Source organism: Polyergus mexicanus, unplaced genomic scaffold (genome assembly GCF_030449975.1).
Source record: "Polyergus mexicanus isolate NDT 795.1 unplaced genomic scaffold, iyPolMexi1.0 SCAF_8, whole genome shotgun sequence".
In the NCBI taxonomy this organism is placed as follows: Eukaryota; Metazoa; Arthropoda; class Insecta; order Hymenoptera; family Formicidae; genus Polyergus; species Polyergus mexicanus.
Window position 1 is genome coordinate 11,376,918 of NW_027223328.1, and position 22,499 is coordinate 11,399,416.

The 22,499-nt window shown below is 34.6% G+C and overlaps 2 protein-coding genes across 4 annotated transcripts; one reads left to right on the plus strand and one right to left on the minus strand.

Annotated features, from left to right (window-relative positions):
• Positions 1-3,262: 3,262 nt before the first annotated feature.
• Nadsyn (NAD synthetase) lies at positions 3,263-19,473 on the minus strand. Of its 3 annotated transcripts, XM_070300756.1 has the most exons (14): positions 19,185-19,473; positions 9,777-10,348; positions 8,229-8,426; positions 7,793-8,048; positions 7,515-7,707; positions 7,062-7,302; positions 6,661-6,900; positions 6,439-6,554; positions 6,051-6,355; positions 5,756-5,964; positions 5,420-5,645; positions 5,169-5,345; positions 4,632-4,734; positions 3,264-4,378 (listed from the first exon to the last, which is right to left on the minus strand). In XM_070300756.1, the coding sequence occupies exons 3-14, from the start codon at positions 8,372-8,374 to the stop codon at positions 4,350-4,352; spliced, it is 2,241 nt and encodes a 746-aa protein (XP_070156857.1). In that variant the 5' UTR covers positions 8,375-8,426; positions 9,777-10,348; positions 19,185-19,473; the 3' UTR covers positions 3,264-4,349. The 3 variants fall into 3 exon arrangements, with proteins under 3 accessions (XP_070156858.1, XP_070156857.1, XP_070156856.1); XM_070300757.1 differs by lacking the exon at positions 4,632-4,734 and having other exon boundaries at positions 3,263-4,378; XM_070300755.1 differs by lacking the exons at positions 3,264-4,378; positions 4,632-4,734 and having other exon boundaries at positions 4,872-5,345.
• Positions 10,177-17,210, plus strand: LOC138935878 (cytosolic carboxypeptidase 2). Its single transcript, XM_070300758.1, has 15 exons — positions 10,177-10,343; positions 10,922-11,148; positions 11,392-11,544; positions 11,788-12,116; positions 12,406-12,555; positions 12,638-12,749; positions 13,063-13,308; positions 13,513-13,845; positions 14,031-14,258; positions 14,664-14,755; positions 14,851-15,082; positions 15,206-15,317; positions 15,407-15,602; positions 16,240-16,455; positions 16,613-17,210. The coding sequence occupies exons 1-15, from the start codon at positions 10,271-10,273 to the stop codon at positions 17,208-17,210; spliced, it is 3,297 nt and encodes a 1,098-aa protein (XP_070156859.1). The 5' UTR covers positions 10,177-10,270.
• Positions 19,474-22,499: the final 3,026 nt, after the last annotated feature.

The following is a 22,499-nucleotide window of genomic DNA, read 5'->3' on the forward strand; positions in this document are numbered from 1 at the left end:
CACTGATAGTATATACAGAAAGTAGGCATATATATATTTAATAAAATCCCCAACATACACACACACACACACACACACACACACATCTTCTGCGCACTTTGGGTAAACTGTGATATAATAAGAGTAACAATTCACTCGCTCCTTCACTCACTCCACTTTGCTTTTCCGCTCTTGCACCATGGTTTTTTGAGCTTGGGGATGGGACAAGACAGGCACGCATATACATGGATCGTACACATATACACACACAACACAACACACACACAAATGTATATACACGAAAACATAAAACGGGATTTTGTGCAATTCTAAGGTGGTAGGACTTGGATCGAGCACAACCGGTATACATATATCTCCGCTCGATTCTTCCCATCGTAGACATACGAGTCGTGGACTCGCTCGCCACGGCAAAGCATAATTTGCGAGCTCTAAATTTAAAGCGTTCAACACTGTGCCGGTCAGCAAGCTCGTCAGCGAGATCGGAAGATTAACCCTTTGAAACGCAATAGTGTTACGACACAAAATTCTTCTGTTTAGCAGCATTTTTCATATAATGATTACATATCGCGAGAAAATCTTCTATTATATTTATCTGTATTATATAGATTATACATTTTTTGTTATACATATATATAAACTAAATGTATATGATATATATATGTACATAAATATATAATTATAAGCATGTTTATTTGCTTCTCTTCGCAGTATGCAAAAGACTCGAAATGCGCTTGTCAAAGGGTTAAAAAGGCCGCGTCTCCTTGAAGCACGATCTCTCAAAGTACAGTCTCCTAAACCCTCGGACGAGTGCGAGAAAGTGATTCTTCACGAATGCTCTATAAAATGGATACCAAACGTCACCTATTCTCGCATGTAGGAATAAGAATTAAAAAATTAAAACATCCTCACTTTGTAATATTATACCGTGTAAATGATACGTAATGGGCTTTGATGTTTTGTCATAAAATCGTTATTATTATTATATTTTAATTACATTTATGTTGAATTGTTGATTAAATATTCAATTATTTCAAGTGTTTCCCGAAGGAGTTCTTTTATCGGAGCGCGCGAACGCGCTAACTTGCCCATTGCAATTTTTCGTTAACAATAAGTCGAGCAATAGCTATGCTATTTGACTTATTTTTCATCTGTTGAATTGTTTAATAGCATTTGATATTTACTATTATATAGATGTTTTTACAACAAAGTGTTTTATTCAATTTTAGATTTATTTTTCTTAAAATATCCCCAATTATATTACAAAATGCATCCGATGGTCAATAACATCATGCCAAGAGCATTCGATAATATTTGTTATTGTAAATAACATACGACTAGAGAGAGACTATGCTGATATTTAATTCTACATATATAACCGTATTCGTCTTTTTTTTTTTAAGCTCAATTACTTCGGCGTGGGTGCTAATGCTCCGCCGAAAGATGCTCATCCCCGTATATTGTAAATAGTTATATCAACGACGGAAACACTACGCACACATACACGGGCACCGGTTAATCCGCGATTATTTTTTGCTTACAAATAATAATGATGTATACAATATTTGTATAGTGAACGCGCGCGGATTGGAATATGAGAATATATTGCACTTACACCTTGGAGAAAATACTCAAGGATAACGGTACTTGTCGTCGCACATTGTCAATCAAGTATAATAAGTTGCGCGTGTATTTTATGTCGTTTTACTATTATTATTATTATTTTTATTATTATTATTATTGATATTAACATTATATTTTAAATGATAATGTTATATATATATATATATATATATATATCTATATTTCCATCGCTATTTAATTTACGTTCAGTATTCAGTCGTAAAATTACATCTATTTCTCCAGCAAAAATTATCGATGTAAAATTTGACTTGATCATTATCATAATAATTTACTATTATTTTTACATTTACAAGAAATGCTATCAATTTTCTGATGCGTTCGATTCTTTTCATCCTTAGTACTTAATAATTTTTGTCATTACTATATTATTTTTATTATATATATTATATTATTATTATCATTATTATTATTATTAAAGCTTTTAATAATAATTTTAATTATTGACTTTATTAATAATATTATAGATAATTCTCTACATACAGGATATATAGTCCTATATTTATGGAATTGTTTGGTTGCAGGAGCGACTTTCTTCTTCTTGCAGAAAAAGTGAGCGATTATGGTTAAAAAATCGCTATGGCGTAGCGTGCAAAATTTATCCAATCTTGAAAAATAAAAATACTTTATACTAATTATTATTTAATCACATTGCATGCACACATTCGAATTCTTTAAAAGAATTTTTTATTCCAAAGTTTCTTCATTTATAAGTATATTTTTATATGTCTTTTTTTATATATATATTCAAATCTGAAACTTTGTTTCGAACAATAGAATAGTTTTTACATTATTTGAATAAAATTATCTCAAAATATTAGTACAAAACATGTGTCATTTCTAATATATATATATATATATATAATAGGATGGTATATTTTTATCATATTGGATTGGACAAATTTCACACCGTCAGGCATGTTTTTAACATATAATTGCGAATCGAGTGTATGATTGCATGCGTGAATATTATTGTTTATAAGAGCGTATGTGTGGCTATCATTGTTCGTATGCATGTGAATTTACGATGTATAATACAGCTTTTAGCTCCACTTTTGGCGCTTAGACAAAATAGATGTATCACAAGTTTGAAATAAAAAAACGGAAAGTGCATAGAAAGTGTAGCTAAAATGAATACATGAATATTTAATATGTTGTTTATGCGTCCCACGAGATTGTAAATTTTCTTTAGAGCACGATTGCATTGTCTGATTCCATTGACGTTTATTTAGCGATCGCTAGATCCAGATCAGGTCAGCGTTCTTTATTGTACTTCCATCCTTCATTCCTAGGATGCAAAACCATGTTTTGTTTATCTTTCACTACAATAAGAATTTATGGTTCTTCGTTCTAGGTTTGTTTTTACAACAATGGGGGATCCGGGGATGTTGTAAATTTCACCCTCAAATATGATTTTCAACCTACAAGATAGGTCATGAGCCAGGATCGAATCCAGGTCTACTGATTATTAAGCGATCACTTTATTAATTGAGCAGCTTAGCTGTCCATCTGTCCATTAACGATCTTTATAAATCGTACGTTAACGATAAAATGTGGTTACGCGCTCTTATATATATACATTTGTGAGAGAAGAGAGAGATAATAAAAATTAATATTATATATACTCGATAAATGTAGCTATTTAATATTCCGCCTCAATCATCGTGCATTTAATAATTGTGTGCTTTACATTGCTCTAATATAATATAGGAATAACTTATAACCATACAAGAAGTGATAGCATGGATTGCAAAAGTATAAAGCTATAAAGCATTACTCCAAGCCATCGACATATAGTACTGGAATATATAGTACTGGAACCGAAATCGTGTTGACAGACGTAGAAAGAGACAAGACGAGGTGTGGGTAGTAGCGATTCATAAAACTATGGGGCCATGAAGGATCTCAAAATTTTATACATCTTTGTTCAACCCATTTGGTTTGAACAATAAACAGGCAGACATTATATTACAAATTATTTGTAACGTATATAATATTATTACTTTTATATGCTATGTTCATATATGTTACACTTATAAGTAGCAATAAGGTTAAAGATATTCCCAACTTATAAGAATACAATACTGTTTCCCTTATCCTTAGACAAAATTCAACCAATGAAACGAGAATAGAATGAGAGATCCGTGCACATCTACTTCTCTCTTTCCAAGTCGCTCAATATGAAAAACAAAGAAATCTTGCCGCATGCTCCGTTCAATACTATATGTCGATCCTCCAAGCATTGGCTTTGATACCATACTTTCTTTACATTTTATGTTTTGTTTTTTAGATTGTAATTAAGACAAAAAATTTCCAAGTTAAATTTTTAATTTAATTATATAAGAGTTTTCTGAATATTTTTGTACAATATATATCTGCAATTGTATCATTCATCAAATTTTGTTAGCCCAGAACTCTCAAAGATCTTTGGATGATTTCGGAAAGTATATCATAATTAGAATCTATGCATCAAATCTTTATCATATATTTTTTATTTAATAGATTAATTTTATCAACTTTCACATAATTCAACTTTCTCAAAATATCTTTCATATTTCGATACTTCCTTGTTTACAAAAGTTTCCTAAATATTAATCTCGAAAGCGACTCGCTTGACGATAAGGTCCATCATTGACCACTTCAAGTACAGATCATGTCCATTTATCGCAGCGCTGCAATGTCAAAATGATAAGAGAGTGCTACGGCTACGGTTAAACTACTACTCCTGGATGCGTCTTATCTGTAACAGAGAATGATGCCGGTGATGACTTCTTGATAGAAGCAGCAAGAAGCACGGTGGAGAAATATAGATGTGCACAAGTTGGCTCGACATTTCGAGGCAGATCATTTTGACCTGCCTGTGTGCAGCTCTGGAGGTAGGTTTTCCGGTGGGTGTTTTCGCCGTATTTTGGCGATTAGGACGATTTTGTCGGCCGAAATGCGTTGTGCTCGACGTGCTTCATTAATGCAGGCACTTTGTTTTGTTTACTCACTGCTGATTACGGAGCTGATCGGTACGTATCTGGGCTTGGCGAGTACTTTTGGAGCAGCCTTATCTGATCTGAACGGTTTCTCTTCGCTGTTGAGTCGTTTTATCTGAAAATAATTTAATCCACAACGAAATTGCAAAAAAAAAAAAGATTAGATTTCCAAGGGTTGGCAAAGCATCGTTTTATGCTATCATTATATTTTCCATACTATCTACTATGTCATTCAATTATTCGCTTGCTAACCTTTATGTCGAGAGAAATGTACGAAAACTTTCCAACATATTAATTATTTTTCTAGCTCGATCTCGTCGTTGATACTCGAATTGAACTCGACGAAAAAGGTCTAATTCATCCTTTACAGGCCATCTTGCGCGCGACACGCCAGACTTTACGTTGTATATGAGATCTTGCTCCACAATGTATCACATTCTCACATGTGTGATGTAATCGCGATGTTACTTCGGCGGCACAGCGTTTCCTCTCACATTCCGATATTTTAGAACTCGAGGCAAGATAAACTTTCTTCCGCATGATTCTTACCTGTTTGTCAATTGCCGTAAACTGCCACTTCCAGTTGTGATTATAGAGGAAGGGACGGTGATCGAATCGATTATCATCGGGACTGTATGTCTCTGCGTGGCAAGATGGAGTCAATATTGTCATCTTGTGACGATTTATAGCGTAACACCTATAGAAGTGTTTTACTTTATCAGCAACCTGGAATAAAAGTTTATTGAAAGTTTGGCTCCAAGAGGATTTGCAACTTACTATTAAAGTGTGCATATACTCGCTTCTTTCGGAGTACAATGATCCCACATGTGTACAAGTCTGCAAAACATTGTAAAAGGCCCGGAACAATTCTGTTTTCTTAGTCGTCCAAAGATCGACAACTCCTTGTACGTCATACCCATGTCTACTTCGTCCAATTGTGCTAGCTGTCCTGCTTGCAACGGTTCCAATTCTGCCGTAGGTGGTGCCTCCAGGATACTGCTTAAAGCGGATATTCCGTGTTTGCGTCTGAAATTCAAAAACGACAAGTACGACTTTTACTATCTTAACTTTTGAATTCGTGAGTATGTAACTAATATCATAAATAGTATCGCAAATTATTTCTCATACACGCGTACCTAAAGTATAAAAGGAATTTCTTTAAATCGTTTTTCGCAATACCACCGATAGGATTAATATCTGCACTGCTACAATCGTATTTGGTGAGATAACCGCGCAAGGCCTCGTCCACGTTACCGCTCCCTAATACCAAGAGACCACCCGGACGGCCTCTGACCCACAACATTAATTGAGCGAATAAGTAAGCGATTACCATCCGTAATCGGGCCTGAAAGCAAAATACTAAAAATATAGAAGTAGGTAATTTAACGATCAAAATATTAGTGCCATCAATCAAAGATATCGAGTGATTACCTGCACATTTTGTAACGCTAGGTTCTCTCTAGGCGATCCACCCTGCACTTTGAATCTCGGCGTCAGCTTGGTAACCTGTTGAAAAATCCCTAAAATCGCCGATATCGCGGTATCTATAACTACACCGTGATGATAGGATCCTATTTGATTGGCCAACTCTGCCGCTCTGGCCTTGGTCTCTGCCGATGAATTTTCCGTTTCCATGTAACACGTGACCAGGATAGTGTTGCACAATTGTTTCGGATCGACCGGTACATATTCACAATCGCCGACAATTTTTCTAATGTCCGCTAAAACCTGGATATCTGAATGCAAAATATATATATATATATATATATTTTTTTTTTTTTAATTTTCGTAAGTCAAGAGGAAACAGTGCACATCTTACCTCTTTTATTGACCGACTCGACGATCATTTCGCACATTGAATATACGATACACGCCGAGGAAGATGAATCGACACCACCGCTCAATGGTAAGAAAAATCCTCCTTGACAAGATCGTCTAAAACACATACGATAGGCACAGTATAAACAAATATTTTTATAACCATGTCATATAAAAAGAAAATATTAAAAGATTAAACATCTTAAAAAGTCTTTGTTCGCACCTGAGATAATCCCACAACCAGCACGCGGGTGCCATTGCAATCTCCTCTTCTGCAGTATGATATATGAGTCTCGACTGCCCATCATCATCACCATACACATCCTGGACTCCGTCGAGCGGTCGATCCGGTGGATTCGACATAAGATTCTCCGGCGTGAGCGCAAAGTCTACTTTAACGCGCGGATAACTTTCCGACGCAGCTGCCGCATGTGATCGCGATCTGATGCTGTTTCGATAATTCCTATCAAAGAATTAAATATTACAACAATACATTATGTTATTCCATTTGACATTATTTTCCAAATAGCAACTCGGTGTATCCGAAAAGTTTTTTCTTAATTATTTCGAAATAAATTGAGGAATATCCGACTTATTGTTAGAATAGTTGTTTCAGATCAAAACCTTATATCTTCGAGATCGAACGTAGCGACGGTCACTTCCACGTCCTCGAGAGCGAATTGTTTTCCGCGATTTAATATATTGCCATTGAGAGTGATGCTGGAGCCACCATTGAAATATAATCTGCCGCCGTCGCATCCGCGTAAATTACTAAACATGTAGCAGCCGCCAGCCTTAAAAGTAGCCGATTTAACGAGGTCCACAGTGACGTAAGCTTTACGCAATTCGAAATACGAACCGCTTCCTTTTAATAATCAAAAAATAAATCAATATTAGATTCAATCTTTTTAATTTAGTAGAGCATACAAGCAATGAAAAGAATTGAACAAAAGTTGTCAAATTGTGATTTTGTGCATTTTTAGATATACCATATGTTGCAAAATATAAAAATAGCACATTAAAGAAATCAAAAAAGAAAAAGAGTCTATATTGCCATAGCATAAAATGCATTTTTACCATTTGCAATAATTTCCACGCCGTCCAGTGACATCGGAATGTGATTGCTGGCTGGATGCCAAAGTTCCTCGCATATTTCGAAACCGACACATGTGTCCCTGGTCGCGATAACTGCATCCCCGAACGGTACTACAGTTTGACCGGTGACTTGCGATATCATTCGCGGCAGAAAATAATCCTCGACCATACGTTCCTAACATATCCAATAAGACATATAACGAATTATCGCGTACACGATCGCAACTTTCGATCGATTGTAAAGCACAATGTTTCATTACTTTTGTCCAAGGAGAGAACCATCTGCTTTCCCTGTAATTACCATCCTCGCAGAGCCGCATTTTCGGTCTAATCAGTAAAATCCGTCGATTCAAGAAAGCCACTCTGCAATTATACGTCACGTTTTTGTGCATCACCGGCATACCAATGTCTATTAGTATATCCTCGCAAATGCTGGACTTTAAAAGGCCCGCTAAAACTTCCCAACTATGAAGCAACGTGTCCGATTCATAAAAGTGATCTTCGCAGCTGTATCCGCTGTTGAATAAATATTTAAGAATATAACTATATTATATAAAATAATCTATAATAAATATATATAGTATGTAAGTGGAATATTACAATGTCGCTAGGTCACTTAAAAATCTGGAAGCTCGGGAAAGCAATTCCTACAAAATTTTCACAAACGGCAAAATCAATTTTCTCAAATGTAATTACCAAATCTCTAGCTCTGGACCGCTTCTATAAGTGGCGCCAGCATCTTTTGCCTCTTGTATACTCTGCAAAATTCTTCTGCAATTTCCGTCAAAGTCCATCGCCCATTGATTTAACGTGCAAACGGCGACAGTCACCGTACGTCCCATGTTGAATTAGGTTTCAATATTATTTCTGCTGTGATTTCCGAGATACTCTTATCTGAAATAAATAAGCAAGTGTTTATTCACAAGACATTTAATTTACGATGGAAAATCAAAATTTCTCCATAATACCACAAAGCAAGTGATATAATACACTTAACTTTCAAAAACTTAAAGTCGATTGTGTTATATCAGTTTTGCATCTGTTTTTCGACTTTGTCGAATATGTTTGAAAATGATGAAAAATAGAACTTTCGGAAAGTTAAAAAAATTTCAAAGATTGTAATATAAACTTCAATAATATAAATATTTAAGTATTTCAAGACTCCGTAATGCAGATGTCATTATACTGTATTATATCGTAGATGGAATATTTTAATCAAATAAACGTACAAAGCAAGAATAGTCCGACTGTTGAAATTGAAAATGAATTAATGCAAATATTATAGTTTCGTATGCAATTGGACGGCAATATTATTATGACTAAAGCGGACTGTTAAAAGTCGGCGATTGCGTGTACGCTTGATGAAACTTTTGGAGGCAACTTGTTAGCTAAACCTATCAATTGGAATCGTATCGATCGCTCCAAGATGATAAACTGAAACGTTCCGTTCTCCTTAGACCGGCGTGCGTTGATTGATCAATAATCTGGACGGAAAACCCGGTACGGCCAGGTAGAGCGCCTTCTAATTCCTCTTGTAGCGACCCTTACAGTTTATATGTACAGTTCATGATTCTTGTGACAAATACAAATTCACTATGTAATCAATTATCTTAAAATACTATAACTTGACACTATTCACGTATGACATACCGTACATATTAAAAAGCTAACTTTCGGATAATATAAAAATTAAAAGGAAACAGAAAATAAATATGCAGATAAAAAAATATGAATATATAAAGATGTTTGAGTTGGAAATTGTACAATTGAATCATACTTGTTATTGCTCTATGATAAATTATAATTAATAAAGAAGTAACGTAGCTATTATGTGTGTGTATATATATATATATATATATATATATATATATATAATTTTTTAATCACTAATAAAACTCTTTTTGGCGAAACTCTGGTCATGTTTTATATAAAGTAGGTCTCTCTTGCACAACAAGTTGGATATCAAAATAAATGACAACACATCGACGAGTAATGAAAATAAACATAATTTGACTCAAATATCAGCCACGTAAATTAAACACAAATAAAAAAACTCAGCTCAATAGTATTCTTTCAACAGAGCGTTCTCTTTGAATTAGATAGTTTTTAATCGTTTTCCAATTGTATTTAATATCTTTGAACACGACTTTTTCGAATTCTCCGCGACGGTATTTCCCGTGTCGGTTGCGATTTTAACGCGCTTCTATGGTGCTTTGGAAATGTCGATAGAGAACGTCGAATTACCAAGCCCGACGAGATATTATGTCGATGAGCCGCGCTGGCGGCTTTCTGGAACAAAAGAGCGGTTAACGAACAATCGTTCCGATCGTAGCTCCGCCCACGATTCGCGACGGTTGTCAGGCAATCATCCAAGGAAACGTTCCACTCAATCTCTTCAGCAACGCGGCTCAAGTTCCTCTCTAGCGTTCACCAGGTCGAAGCTACCGTAAATTCCGAATAGTTCGTAATAACTTGTATCCTCTCGTCGATTGTGCCCATCTCCATAAATCTTCTCATTTATTTACTCTTGACACTTTCATCTTACGATAAATCTTATGTGGATAAAGATGAAGAATCCGATTGTCAAGTATCTCCTCGGGGAGGAAGTACCGACGAAGGAGGATTACACGGATTGGCACGAGAATGCTAGAGGCGGAAAAACATCGCCGATACTCGCAGTGGACGTCGACAATCGGGACGAGCAAGACGAGGACGGGACTGACGAGAGATAACGAAAGATGATGAAAGCGGTGTCGAACAGCAGAGTGAGAGAGCTTCAAGCCATGCTATTCCCGATCCAACCTATCCCAGGTGAGCTTTAATGAGAAGAAACAAGAATAATTATCATCGGTTTACGATTAATAAAATTAACATCATTGTTCACCCGACAAATTAATTTCTATATATTCCGATGCATTATTCAATGGAGGTAGAAAAATAATGCATTTGTAACAATGTAATGAAGATGTTGAGTCGTTAAGTCGTAAAGTCATTGCGAACATTTTTGTACCCAATCAATCTCTCATAAGCGATCATGTTTATTAATACACTTTAACAATAATATCTAATGCAATTTTCAAATTTAAATATTTACTTCATATTATTTCAATACACTTGTGTTGCTTATTAATATATAATTACTTTACACGTATATCGTTAAGATGATTAATTTTCCGCCAATAAGCGAAAACGTTATCTTAATCCTCAAAACGCACAATATCATTAATCGATGAATGTACCATAACTTCCTCTATTCATTTACAATATCTATCTATTAGTAAACAGAGCGAGGTGGTAACAAAAACATTAAGTTTATAGAAAACGTAATTTCATCTTAGGCGACACAATGATAAAAGTTTTTTTTTTGGGGGGGGGGGGGGACGATGCAGGTGGCATGCTTTCTGATCTAGCACCACAAGAGTTGCAAGTATCTCGACTCGAACGTTACGATGGCTCGGCTCTGAGACGGGATGTGGAGTCGGCGCTGTTCGCGATACCCCTGAGTTTGTCTAGGCATCGGTGCTCCTCGAAGGAAACTCTTCGGGCGGTTCTCGATGCACGGTGCATCGTCGACGGAAGCATTCAAGAAACGGCTAGGTGGCCGACCGAATGTCAGGTAAAAATTAACGCACTTGCACGCCGTGATTTTCAAGAGAGGAATGAGTATCGGAACAAAAGTAACCGATGCGATCCTCTGTTATTTAAAAATAAAAGGCCATTTCGATAATCTGAATTTTTTTAAGAAAATATATACGAAAAATTATTTCTTTCTTTTACTTTGATTAATGTAAGCTAATTCATGTATTATAATTATATATATTAATTAAATTTATAATTAATCGAGGCAAAATAATCCTAGGTAATCCCAGAACGAATTCGTCACATAGAATACAATTCTGCTACTCCGGAAGCCTTTTATATCCCAACAGGGAAGGAACCAAGACCGAAGCCGATCGGCGACGAGCTTGGAACGGTGATATTTCGTTACTTCCCAACCAACGTTACTAATTATGTAAGTGTAAGTCATCGAGAGACTCGGTATCTATATATATACATATGTATACATGTGTGTGTGTGTGTGTACTAATCCGTGCGAATTCGATCGACATATGTATTGTATAATACATTAGACCGCGACAAGTGTTTAAGGATGCACCAATCTGACAAACGTTGATTTTTTTTTTTTCTATTGGTTCACGAGAATATTATTACAAAATGAGAATTATAATGAGAGTTTGAAAATAAGGATTTTTAGTTTAGCCGATCTTGTGTGGGCGGTAGCACGGTATTACCGTTCCCTGTGGAGTTTTCCGGGGAATCGACCACGTGCACCGTAGATGCAAAGGATGCTAAGGATGCCGCTAACGAGAACAATATTTATTTTGTCGCTGAGGCGTCTCAACTGAACGAGGACAGTACGGATTTACGATTCGAGTCGCGATTCGAATCGGGAAATCTCGGCAAAGTAGTGAAAATAACTGATACGTATTATCAGCTCTACCTAAGAAGGGATCTCTACACTCAGAGGCATACGCAATGGTACTATTTCAAAGTATCCAATACGAGAAGCAGAATTACATACAGGTAAAATTAGAAACACGTTAGATAAGAAAGAATCTGGATTCAGATTAAAAAAAAAAAAATTTGCTTTTTGTCGTTTAATTATTATTAGCTTTTTTCTGTGCTTTTCAATCTTCTCAAATTAATATTGTCGAAACGATAAACTATATATAATGTATATAACGTAATTTTTAATACTTATTATTAAATATAATTTATGTATAAATAACTAGAGCGAATAAACTTAAAAATACGTATAAACGCACATAATTTAGTCTCTACAAAATAATTGCGCGAATTGTTACGTTTACAGATTTTCGATCGTGAATATGTGCAAAGAAGAAAGCCTCTATAACGAAGGCCTCAAGCCTCTTCTTTACTCTACGGAAGATGCCCGTACTCGATCCGTAGGATGGAGAAGATGCGGCGACAATATCGCATATTACCGAAACAACGATTCATCGTAAGTGATAATGAAGATTTCAAATTATGAATCTCGTAATTCGTGCGACGCGCGATTAAAAATTGTGGGTAAATAATTGCAGGAGCGACGAGGAGAAGGAGAAACACACGTTAACGTTCAACATCTCGTTTCCTCACGATCGCGATATCGTTTACTTGGCACATTGCTATCCGTATACATACACCGATCTCCAGGTAAAAATTGATTATCCTACAAATAACAAGTCCATAAATCATAAACAACATTTATATTTCATTGGCGGACTTTATTTCGATCGACTCGCGCCGTCTTCTTCTTATATAGCGAGAAAACAGGGTGTGCGGATAAATGAGAATTCTCTTAGTAATTATTGCGCGAAATGTATTGCCACGGTCGCTAAGAATGCATATTATTCAGCAGAATTTTAATAAATATAAACGATTCCCAGGACAAACGATTGTATTCGTTGCGTCCCGTCGTAGATTAAATCTCGATGTACCTCTCTAATTACGCGCATAAACGTATCAGGAATATCTTGGCGAAATCGTGGCCGATCCCGCGAAAACAAGATTCACCAAGCTACGCTTGCTGTGCCGCAGCCTGGCCGGAAACAGCGTGTATTACTTGACGATCACCGCACCGACACACGATGAAGCGGTGCGAAGAAAGAGGGGCGTCGTTATCACGGCCCGGGTGCATCCAGGTGAGACGCCGTCGAGTTGGACAATGAAAGGCATTATCGACTTCCTCACGGGCGACACGAATCGGGCTAGAGTAAGATTTATAATTATATAGATAAATCTTCAGAATATTCAAGGTTCGAACTAGGAGTACCTCCAATGTATGTAAACGTGAATTAGCTGCAAGCGATCATCAACGTATCGCTGAAAGAAAATTTTATCGATATGAAGAAATATGCGCTGGAGAAGAGCTAGAAACGATTCAACAATTGGCGCTAATATCCCACGATTATTATAGGAGCTGAGAGAGAGATTCGTCTTCAAATTAGTACCAATGTTGAATCCGGACGGTGTTATAGTGGGTAACAATCGGTGTTCCCTGTCTGGTAAAGACTTGAACCGGCAATACAGAACCGTAATGCGGGAGAGCTATCCGTCCGTGTGGCATACGAAGCTGATGATACGAAGGCTCCTCGAGGAATGTGGAGTGGCTATATACTGTGACCTTCACGCTCACTCGAGAAAGCATAATATATTCGCTTACGGTTGTGAGAGCAAAAGAGCCGGATGCAACGGAAGATTATCGGAACAAGTATTTCCGCTAATGCTCCACAAAAACGCAGCTGACAAGGTATAAAATATCCCAAAAAATTTAATTTTAACGACAAATACAATTTTTAAACTAAAATTCGAAAATTTTATTATTCAATAATAATAACAATAAATAATAATAATCTCTTTAATCGATTCTCATTATTTCATCGCTTATTGTCCAAGTTACACGAGCAATTACTTTTCTTGCTACCACAATTCTAGTTTTCTTTCGAAAATTGCAAATTCCACGTTGAAAAGGGAAAGGAAGGTACGGGTAGAGTGGTCGTATGGTCGATGGGCGTTCAAAACAGTTACACCATAGAGGCATCCATGGGTGGTACCAAGATCGGTTCGAGATGCGGAACTCATTTCTCCGCTCAGGACTACGAACAGATTGGCAAGGCTTTCTGCGAGACCCTACTCGATTTTTTCGATCAGGATCCGATGAAGGTAACGTCGTCTATTTAATTAATATTTCGATTATACTTTCCTTGCACTTTCTTTATATCGAAATATGATATTACACGGAAAGTAAATTTTCATTTTTCACATTCAAATACTTATACTAACTTCCACGCAAGAAAATACGGACACTATACATTTTTTTTATACCGTATAAAAGTCAAAATTCAAATCCATCGAATTCTGTTCATCACAAATTTACTCAATGAATTATTCATGTGCTTCCACGGAACTTGTATTAATAAGTAAGTAAAAAATAGCATGTTATTTTAACGAATTATAGTGAATCTCTACATTCTGTGAATTTGAAGTGCGAGAAATCTAATTTACGTAATTATCTAATATTTTAAGATGGACCTTGCAACAAATCCTGAATAAACGTGGATTCGATAGGAAAAACTTCGGAATAAGATCATAGCCAGATTGACGAAAGAAGGATCCAGCGCCGAGGAGCCTACCAATATCGATTTGACAGATTACTCAAGGTATAGCCTTCTTATAATAATGCGTGTTTTATATTATATCAGTTCTGTATCTCACGTCACGGAAAATTTTTACAATTCCAACGAATTTTGATTAGCGACGAAGGAGACATCTCGCAGGAGAGCTTCTCGTCGGAGGAGGAAGGAATCGAGTACACGGATGCTGCATGGTCCAGCGAATGCGGAGATTCCCTCGCGGATCGTCGTCGGTATCTTTGTGCGCCTCCGCCGTCACCGACTTTCGTTCCACCGAGAAGTATTGGTCTTTACAGAAGGAGAGCGAAAAGGGACGTCGCGGGAAGAATATATTTGGAGCGCAAAAGAAATCTGGTATATCTCTATAATTATTTTATTGTTAATTCGGGAGAGTGTTAAAAATTACATGACGAATTTTATAGAAAAACGTATCGCGACATCTTCATCATCAGAAATAACAAATATTTTTGTCGATAGACGCAACGTGCAGTAATGGATTTACCGATCGCGGATCCAGGTAGCGATTTATGTGATTTGACCGATTCGGCTGATGAAAGTTTCGTAAGAAGCGAAGGAAGAGAATATGACGGTATGTATATTTATTAATCCAATAATATCTCAATGTCAATTATAATTGTACGATATATCGACATGTGTGCGTTTGTGCGGATCTTGTAGTTGCATGGACGAACATGCGAGACCATCGTAAAGAGATTATCGAGCTTTCCGAGAGAGAGACGGGCGAAAGAGATGAAAGACAATGGAATAAAACGCTGATTCTACCGGAAATCGTCAGACCTCGCAGTGCATCTTTCGGAGAGTTGTTGCCGCGCGAAGATTATCGGAGGACTCACCAACGACCGCGATGTCTTGGGTAAAGTGTCAATTGTCGTTTCTTCTTCGTCCCCTTCCACTCCAAAGAAGATATACAAAAATCATCGGTAAAAATTAAAATTGACGTTTCTTTCATGGCTATCACTAAATTTTTAACAAAATCTAACATCTCTCGGAAAGTATGTTTATTTTTTTTTATCATATCACATTATGCATACATTACATTTTAAGATATAAATAATAATAATAAATAAATAAAAAAAAAATATATATATATATATGGCTCTCAATATAACTTAAATATGTAATATAACTTAAACAGGCTAATAAAAGCCAATCGTACGATAATAAGTGAAGATAAAAAAATTCTTTTGAAAAATTCAAAAGAATTTTATTTTACACGTTCAATTATCTTCGCGCCATTTTTAATAAAAATTGCTAGAAATATCAATTCGTAAAATAGGTATTTTTTATTTTTTATCAATTATTTCCCACTTCATGCATATTAATCCGCTTTATTGTTTTATGTAATAATAATAATATATTAATAATTTGGTCATATTAATAATTTAATCTAATAAAATGATAATGGAAGCAATATATTATGTATTCAACAATAATGTTTGTGTTGTAAAGTATTTATTCGCAAAATTATATAATCGATTCGTATCTATCAGAACGACGAAGAATCCATCAGTGATATCGCCGACGAATCGAGATGCGAGAATCAAGCTAACGTCATTGAGGAGGCAGATTTGGACGGGTATACCGTCTGCCGCGGAGGGCAACGATACGGGACGTCTCGTCGATGCGTTCGTTAAGACACCTTTAAGTTGGAGTGTTTCCAGATACGCTCCGATGCACTATCCCACGGACGAAGAGGTCACGCTAAAGTGAGTTACTCCTCAATCTATACACGGTGTCACACATATCGGAATAAAATTTTTGATTGTGTTTCTAACCGAGTCTAAAATCTATCGCACTCTCGAAACCTATATAAATACTTTAGAAAAAATACATTCTATCGGATGTTTTATCATCTCCTTTTAGACAGACGCGGTCCAAGAAAGTACAGTTGCTCGTTTATGATGAAGACAAAGACGACGTGAGGAAAACGCGGAAGAAATCGCGGCGGAAGCGACAGGGTGTCGCGAAGAACGCGTCCCAGCTGAAGACATCCGCGCGAACGGACGGGCAGAAGACGTCGAAGAAAAAGAGTTCGAAACTCGATTGGCAACGGGCGGTAAACTTCGATTCTAGGATCAAAGACGCGAGGAGCGTGAAAATCTCTTCCTCTTTCCTAACTATCGAGGCGGATTCGTTGAAGCTGCTAGCAGCGTCGAACACATCGCCGAAGAGGCCACAGTGGAAGCTCGAACAGCGCCGGAAATTCCGCGGCATCGGCACAGTGGCCACCACCACCTGTGTCGGTGCAAAGGTGAAACCGGGGCGATCGTGCTACCGTGACGCCTTCTGCGAGAGCACGACATCGGATGACGTTTCATCGGATTCGGGTAAGCCAAAGGTCACGAAAAAGAAGCAAAAGAAAAAGAAGCAGCAGCAACAGCTGAGGAAATCGACGGTGAACAAAGGAACGGAGAAGATTAAACGCGTCTCCAGCGCAAAAACTATGCGCAATAATATTTGAAGTTTATTTTTAGACAATCTGTGTAGGACGTAAATCTTGGATCTGTTTACACATGTTTTCTCGTTGCGAGAAATTTTTTTTCTTTCGTTAGAAGATATCCGCATTATTTTTCGTGCGAGTGAGTTCTAAGCTTTCTAATATCGGAATCTGAATGTTGAATAAATAATTTACAAATAATAAAAATTTAAATTTACATGTTTTATTTTTACTTTTTATACAATTAATTTTAACGAGTCACGGAAATTTTAGAATGATATAAAAGTTTCATAATCAAACACGACTTTATTCGAAATAATTTCAGTTAGATATATGTATATACTTATTTGATTTTTCCGCATAAAAAGATTTACAAAATCAAAATAAAATCTATTTTATCATTGTAGAGAAGTTTAGCAAGGAGTTTGATTGTGGTACACAGAAAAATCGTTTCTCACAAAGATCGTTCTATATATATATAATTGTATAGAAACTCATATATATCCAATGCAATGATTAATATTTGGCAATGAAATCTAAATTTGCCAGAAGGTATTACCAGAATTTGCTGCTATAAATTCTACATATTACAAATAATTTCAAGCAGATACAAAAAATAGAGATAAATTTTTATAACATTTAGAGATCTACCATCAGCCAAATATTTTTTTAAATGTATTGTATAATTCTCAGCATCATTGATATACTCTACCGAATCTGTTTATCGGCTTAATCAGTAAAAAGATGAATATATAAATATATATATATATGTAAATATATGTACATCTTTTTACTCATCATGTATTGAGCGAGACGATGAATAGATTCGACAAAATATATCAATGATGCTGAATTATATTACTCAAAAAAATATTTTGCTGATGGTAGATCTCTAAATGTTATAAAAATTTATCTCTATTTTTTGTATCTGCTTGAAATTATTTGTAATATGTAGAATTTATAGCAGCAAATTCTAGTAATATCTTCTGGCAAATTTAGATTTCGCTGCCAAATATTTATCACTGCATTGGATTTTTCTGTGTAAGAATTTTATAACAAGTATGATTAATCTTAACATATATATATGGATAGATGCAGAAAGACTTTCTTTGTAAATTTTACTAACAATTCAGAGAGATATAAATTCTGTCTCTATCATTTAGATTGGTTCAGTGTAAAGCATATCACAATATTTGTTATCATTTATCTACATCAATTAATTTTTCGCACCTAGAAAATCGTTGTTGTAATCACAAGACTATTTTTTGAGTGTATAGTGTATATATTTAAATTTCTCTTTTCACCAAATTGAATTCTAAAGATATTCGATAGTTATATTATATTATCCTTTTTCTCTCTTTTTTTTTATTTTAATTATATTCGTTAAACTCTAAGCAATAAAATGGATTTTATTTTGATTTGTAAATTTTTTTATGCGAAGAAGTCGTATATACATATATATTCGAATTTAAGTTTACACAATTAAAATATATATTAAAGAGAGAATATTATAGAAAATATTATCTTATAATATTATCAATTAGAAAATTTCTTTTAAAAAATGAGAACTAAGAAAAAGCACTGTATCACAAATTAGAAAGAAACGGATAATTAGTTAAGTAATTGAAATATCATGAGAGAGTTAATTAGAGAATTTTACTGTGGAACGAAAATTAGAGATATCGTATACCGTAAATAGAAATGATTAATCTCGCGCCTGCATCTGACGTACGGCACACAATTGTCGCATCACGTGCTCGCACGATTGACAATGCAGTGTCACCATGGCGACACACGAGGGCGAGATAAACAATTTGCAGTCATGAAATAACATCATATAGCCTGATCGTCGTGAGACAAGACGAAAGCAATGATTCATCATCAACGCTATATCTATAGATTGCACGAGCGGCCGAAGGTTATTTTGATGAAACCGTAAACCGACGTAATGAATTACAAGAGAGATTGTCACGGAAATTAGAATAAAAGTAGAATTACCTTTAATAATCTGAATCTGAACGTCTGTCAGAAAACAAGCGGGACGTGGCACATTCTCTCTTGCTCACTGGTCACAATTAATTACAAATACGAAAAAAAGGTTATGAAAAATTAACGGAGGAGATTGTAACACTTTGTAACACGATACACGATACACGATCACATCGAATTATTGTTTTCATCATCTTCTTCTTCTTCTTCTTTATGGCTGATTAGGCTTCTATGTAAAATTTGCCGATACGCCAGTCGGTGAACGGTTACCGTTTTCAGTTTTCGTGATCCAGTTGCTTCGTGCGCAACTGATAGAAATCCGATTCGCAATTGAAAGTCTGCATATTCGCCATCTCGCGGCAATTTTCTCTGCGATATTGAAGAGCGGGAAATTTGACTTTTTACTTTTACTAGAACTAGGACGCGCGACACATACTTTTATAGTTTATAATAATTTTTTTTCAAAGCATTTTTAAAACGTTATGTAATGTCAAATCGACCCCTTCATATTTTGTGCTTATTATGTTACAATAAAAGAGTTACAGTAAAAGAGTTGATAGCAATGAGAATAATTTTATGAAGTTACTGGCGATTCATGTTTCGTCCTCGAACTCTGCTGATATGATAATCGCGAGTAGTTTTTGTTTCGTATTAAGTAAAATAGCAAAAGAAGCGATGGGAAAGAATGTGATGTTTGATTTATTAATGTTTTCGAAGGAAAACCCACAGGAATGCTTTATTTATTCAGTTTACATGAAAGAACGAGTTGCCCGCGCGCTTCTCTCGTGCGCAGATTTATATTTTAAAATTCAAACCGGAAGAGAATAAGTATAATTTTTTTCAGTCGGGTTTGCTGCAAAATAATAGTCGTAGCTAAATATTTATGAGATATTCTCCTTACGATTATTATGTTTGTAAACTACGAGATGGAGGGAAACAGCAATATTTCGCGCAGCAAAATTATTATTATATTCAAGTTGTCAGTTTTGGAATTTTGCGTAACGCTCTCGTTAATTGGCTCGTTTTATTTTATAAAATTATTCATTGTTACTAGCAATGAATAATTTAGTTTAAAATCAATTTATGTTTCGAAAACTGATGCGTGTTAGATCGAATCGCAAACGACTATAATACCAGAAATCGTATAATTTGATAATTCGATAAATGTTATAAATTGAAATAGTGGCGTTAGTAATTTTATTCGTGTTAAGGATGAATTTTTAATATCAATTGATTTTTATAGTGCAACGCATATAATGCACATTATTTGTTTTTTTTTTGTCTTCTTTACATAAATATTTTGCCATTTCACATATCTCTAGAATTGTATTTGCATATAGTTTTTAAAGTGTCTTTTTGTGTCTCTAAACTTTTTTAAATAATCAAGATGTATGAGAGAGAATGCACATTAATAATTGAAATGTCATTTTAATTTTTAATGATTGCCGCTATGTACGCAATATTTACATATACAACATAATAGCGTAAAAAAACAAAATTAATTAAACAATAAAAATCAAAAACTGTTGTGCTATAAAAATTAATAAAGCAACCGATATGCGTACACGTGTATACATAATTATAGCCTTGAACATGCAAACTCTCGCCTCACTATATATTGATATTTAACTTTAATTTAGTTTATATTGCAATTGCGAAATTGTAATAGTTGATATTTACGTATTATGATTTTTTATTCTAATCAATTTTTCTCCGCGCATAATAAAAAATATAATATCCACATATATAATAAAATATCCATATATTTATCCATATTGTAAATCAACTAAATACTCGTAAAATGATGTTCTCCTCTTGCGTTATTAATTTTTCAATATTCACATTTTTCTGCGTGAAGAAAATGACTTGATAAGCAAGAAATATTAAATCGATATTTTGAAATATTAATATTAATTTTATGTAAATTTTCGAAACGAGTTTTAACATAACGTTTTATAAATATTTTAAATATATTATTTTATAATATGGTATTTTTGAGTATCATTAAAACATTTTCGAAATATTGTTCCAAATATTTTTTCAATGAGCATCGAGCGTTAAGTCACCATATTGATTTACATAACATGCTCATTGGTCCAGACAGGTCTTACATGCTATGCATATGCAGTTATCAATTTGTGTGCGACAGACCTATGGTATTCAACCCATTTCAACGTTATTAAAATGTTAAAATTGATGTCAAAATTTGTTCATAATAAAATACAACGTTAAAACCTACATACTTAGCAATATTACATATTATTGAATATCATTGTAATAACGTTATATTAATGATTTTTCATTTATTGAATGAAAGACAAAGTACGAAACGCAGGTTAATATTAAAATATTTAATCGGATTTTATGCCAGTGTATCTTAGTAATCAAAAAATTTTAAATATATAAATATGTGTGTAGCCTAAAAATATTTATCTGTATGCAATTCCTCATATATATATATATATATATATATATATATATATATATATATATATATATATATATATACATTATTTATATATAGCAATATTTACTATACACGATATCAAGGAAATTTTAATTTTAATGGAGCAAAATAAAAAATTTCCTCGCCTATGTTTCCGATTTTTGTAAAAAAAGTCATATGCATCTTGCACTTGGTTTATGACGCTTGTAAAAATTTCATTTATTACTTTTGCATTGTATACACGTAATACAACTGATAAAATTTATGTCAGATATCACACATTCGGGTCAATGAGCACTGACCTGGATATCCGTCGATTGTCTAGTGAGCAGTGCGTCTTTATTTCAGTCTCCCTTGAAAAAGTTCGAGCTGCGAATACGCTATGCCCGAGAATATAGATCTACAAGAGCGCATATGCGATTTTTACTTGTTCACACACACACTTGCGATTACGTGACAGAGCAACAAAATTAAACGAAGATATGTGCGATATTGATGGTAAATGTCATTTTGAAAAAAATAAATATAGCAACATTATAATTTAAATTTTCCGATAATAAAAATTAATATATGTAGCCTTATATGTGTATATATAGAATTCTAATACGTAATGTTTTACTAAAATTTAAGGTATAAGACCGTAAAAACTAAACGTTTCGATCCACTCAATGATTACGTAAAAGTCTTATTTATAATGATAGGAATAATTCACACAATAATTACAAGAAAAGATACGCATAATAATTACAATCATAATAATCGTTTATCGCACTAAATTAATAAAAAGTGTACGGAAATATTGTAGAAATATAAAGTTAAAATCGTCAGTGATAGAGTCGCAGATATATCACGAAACTGCATCTCCACCATTTTATAAA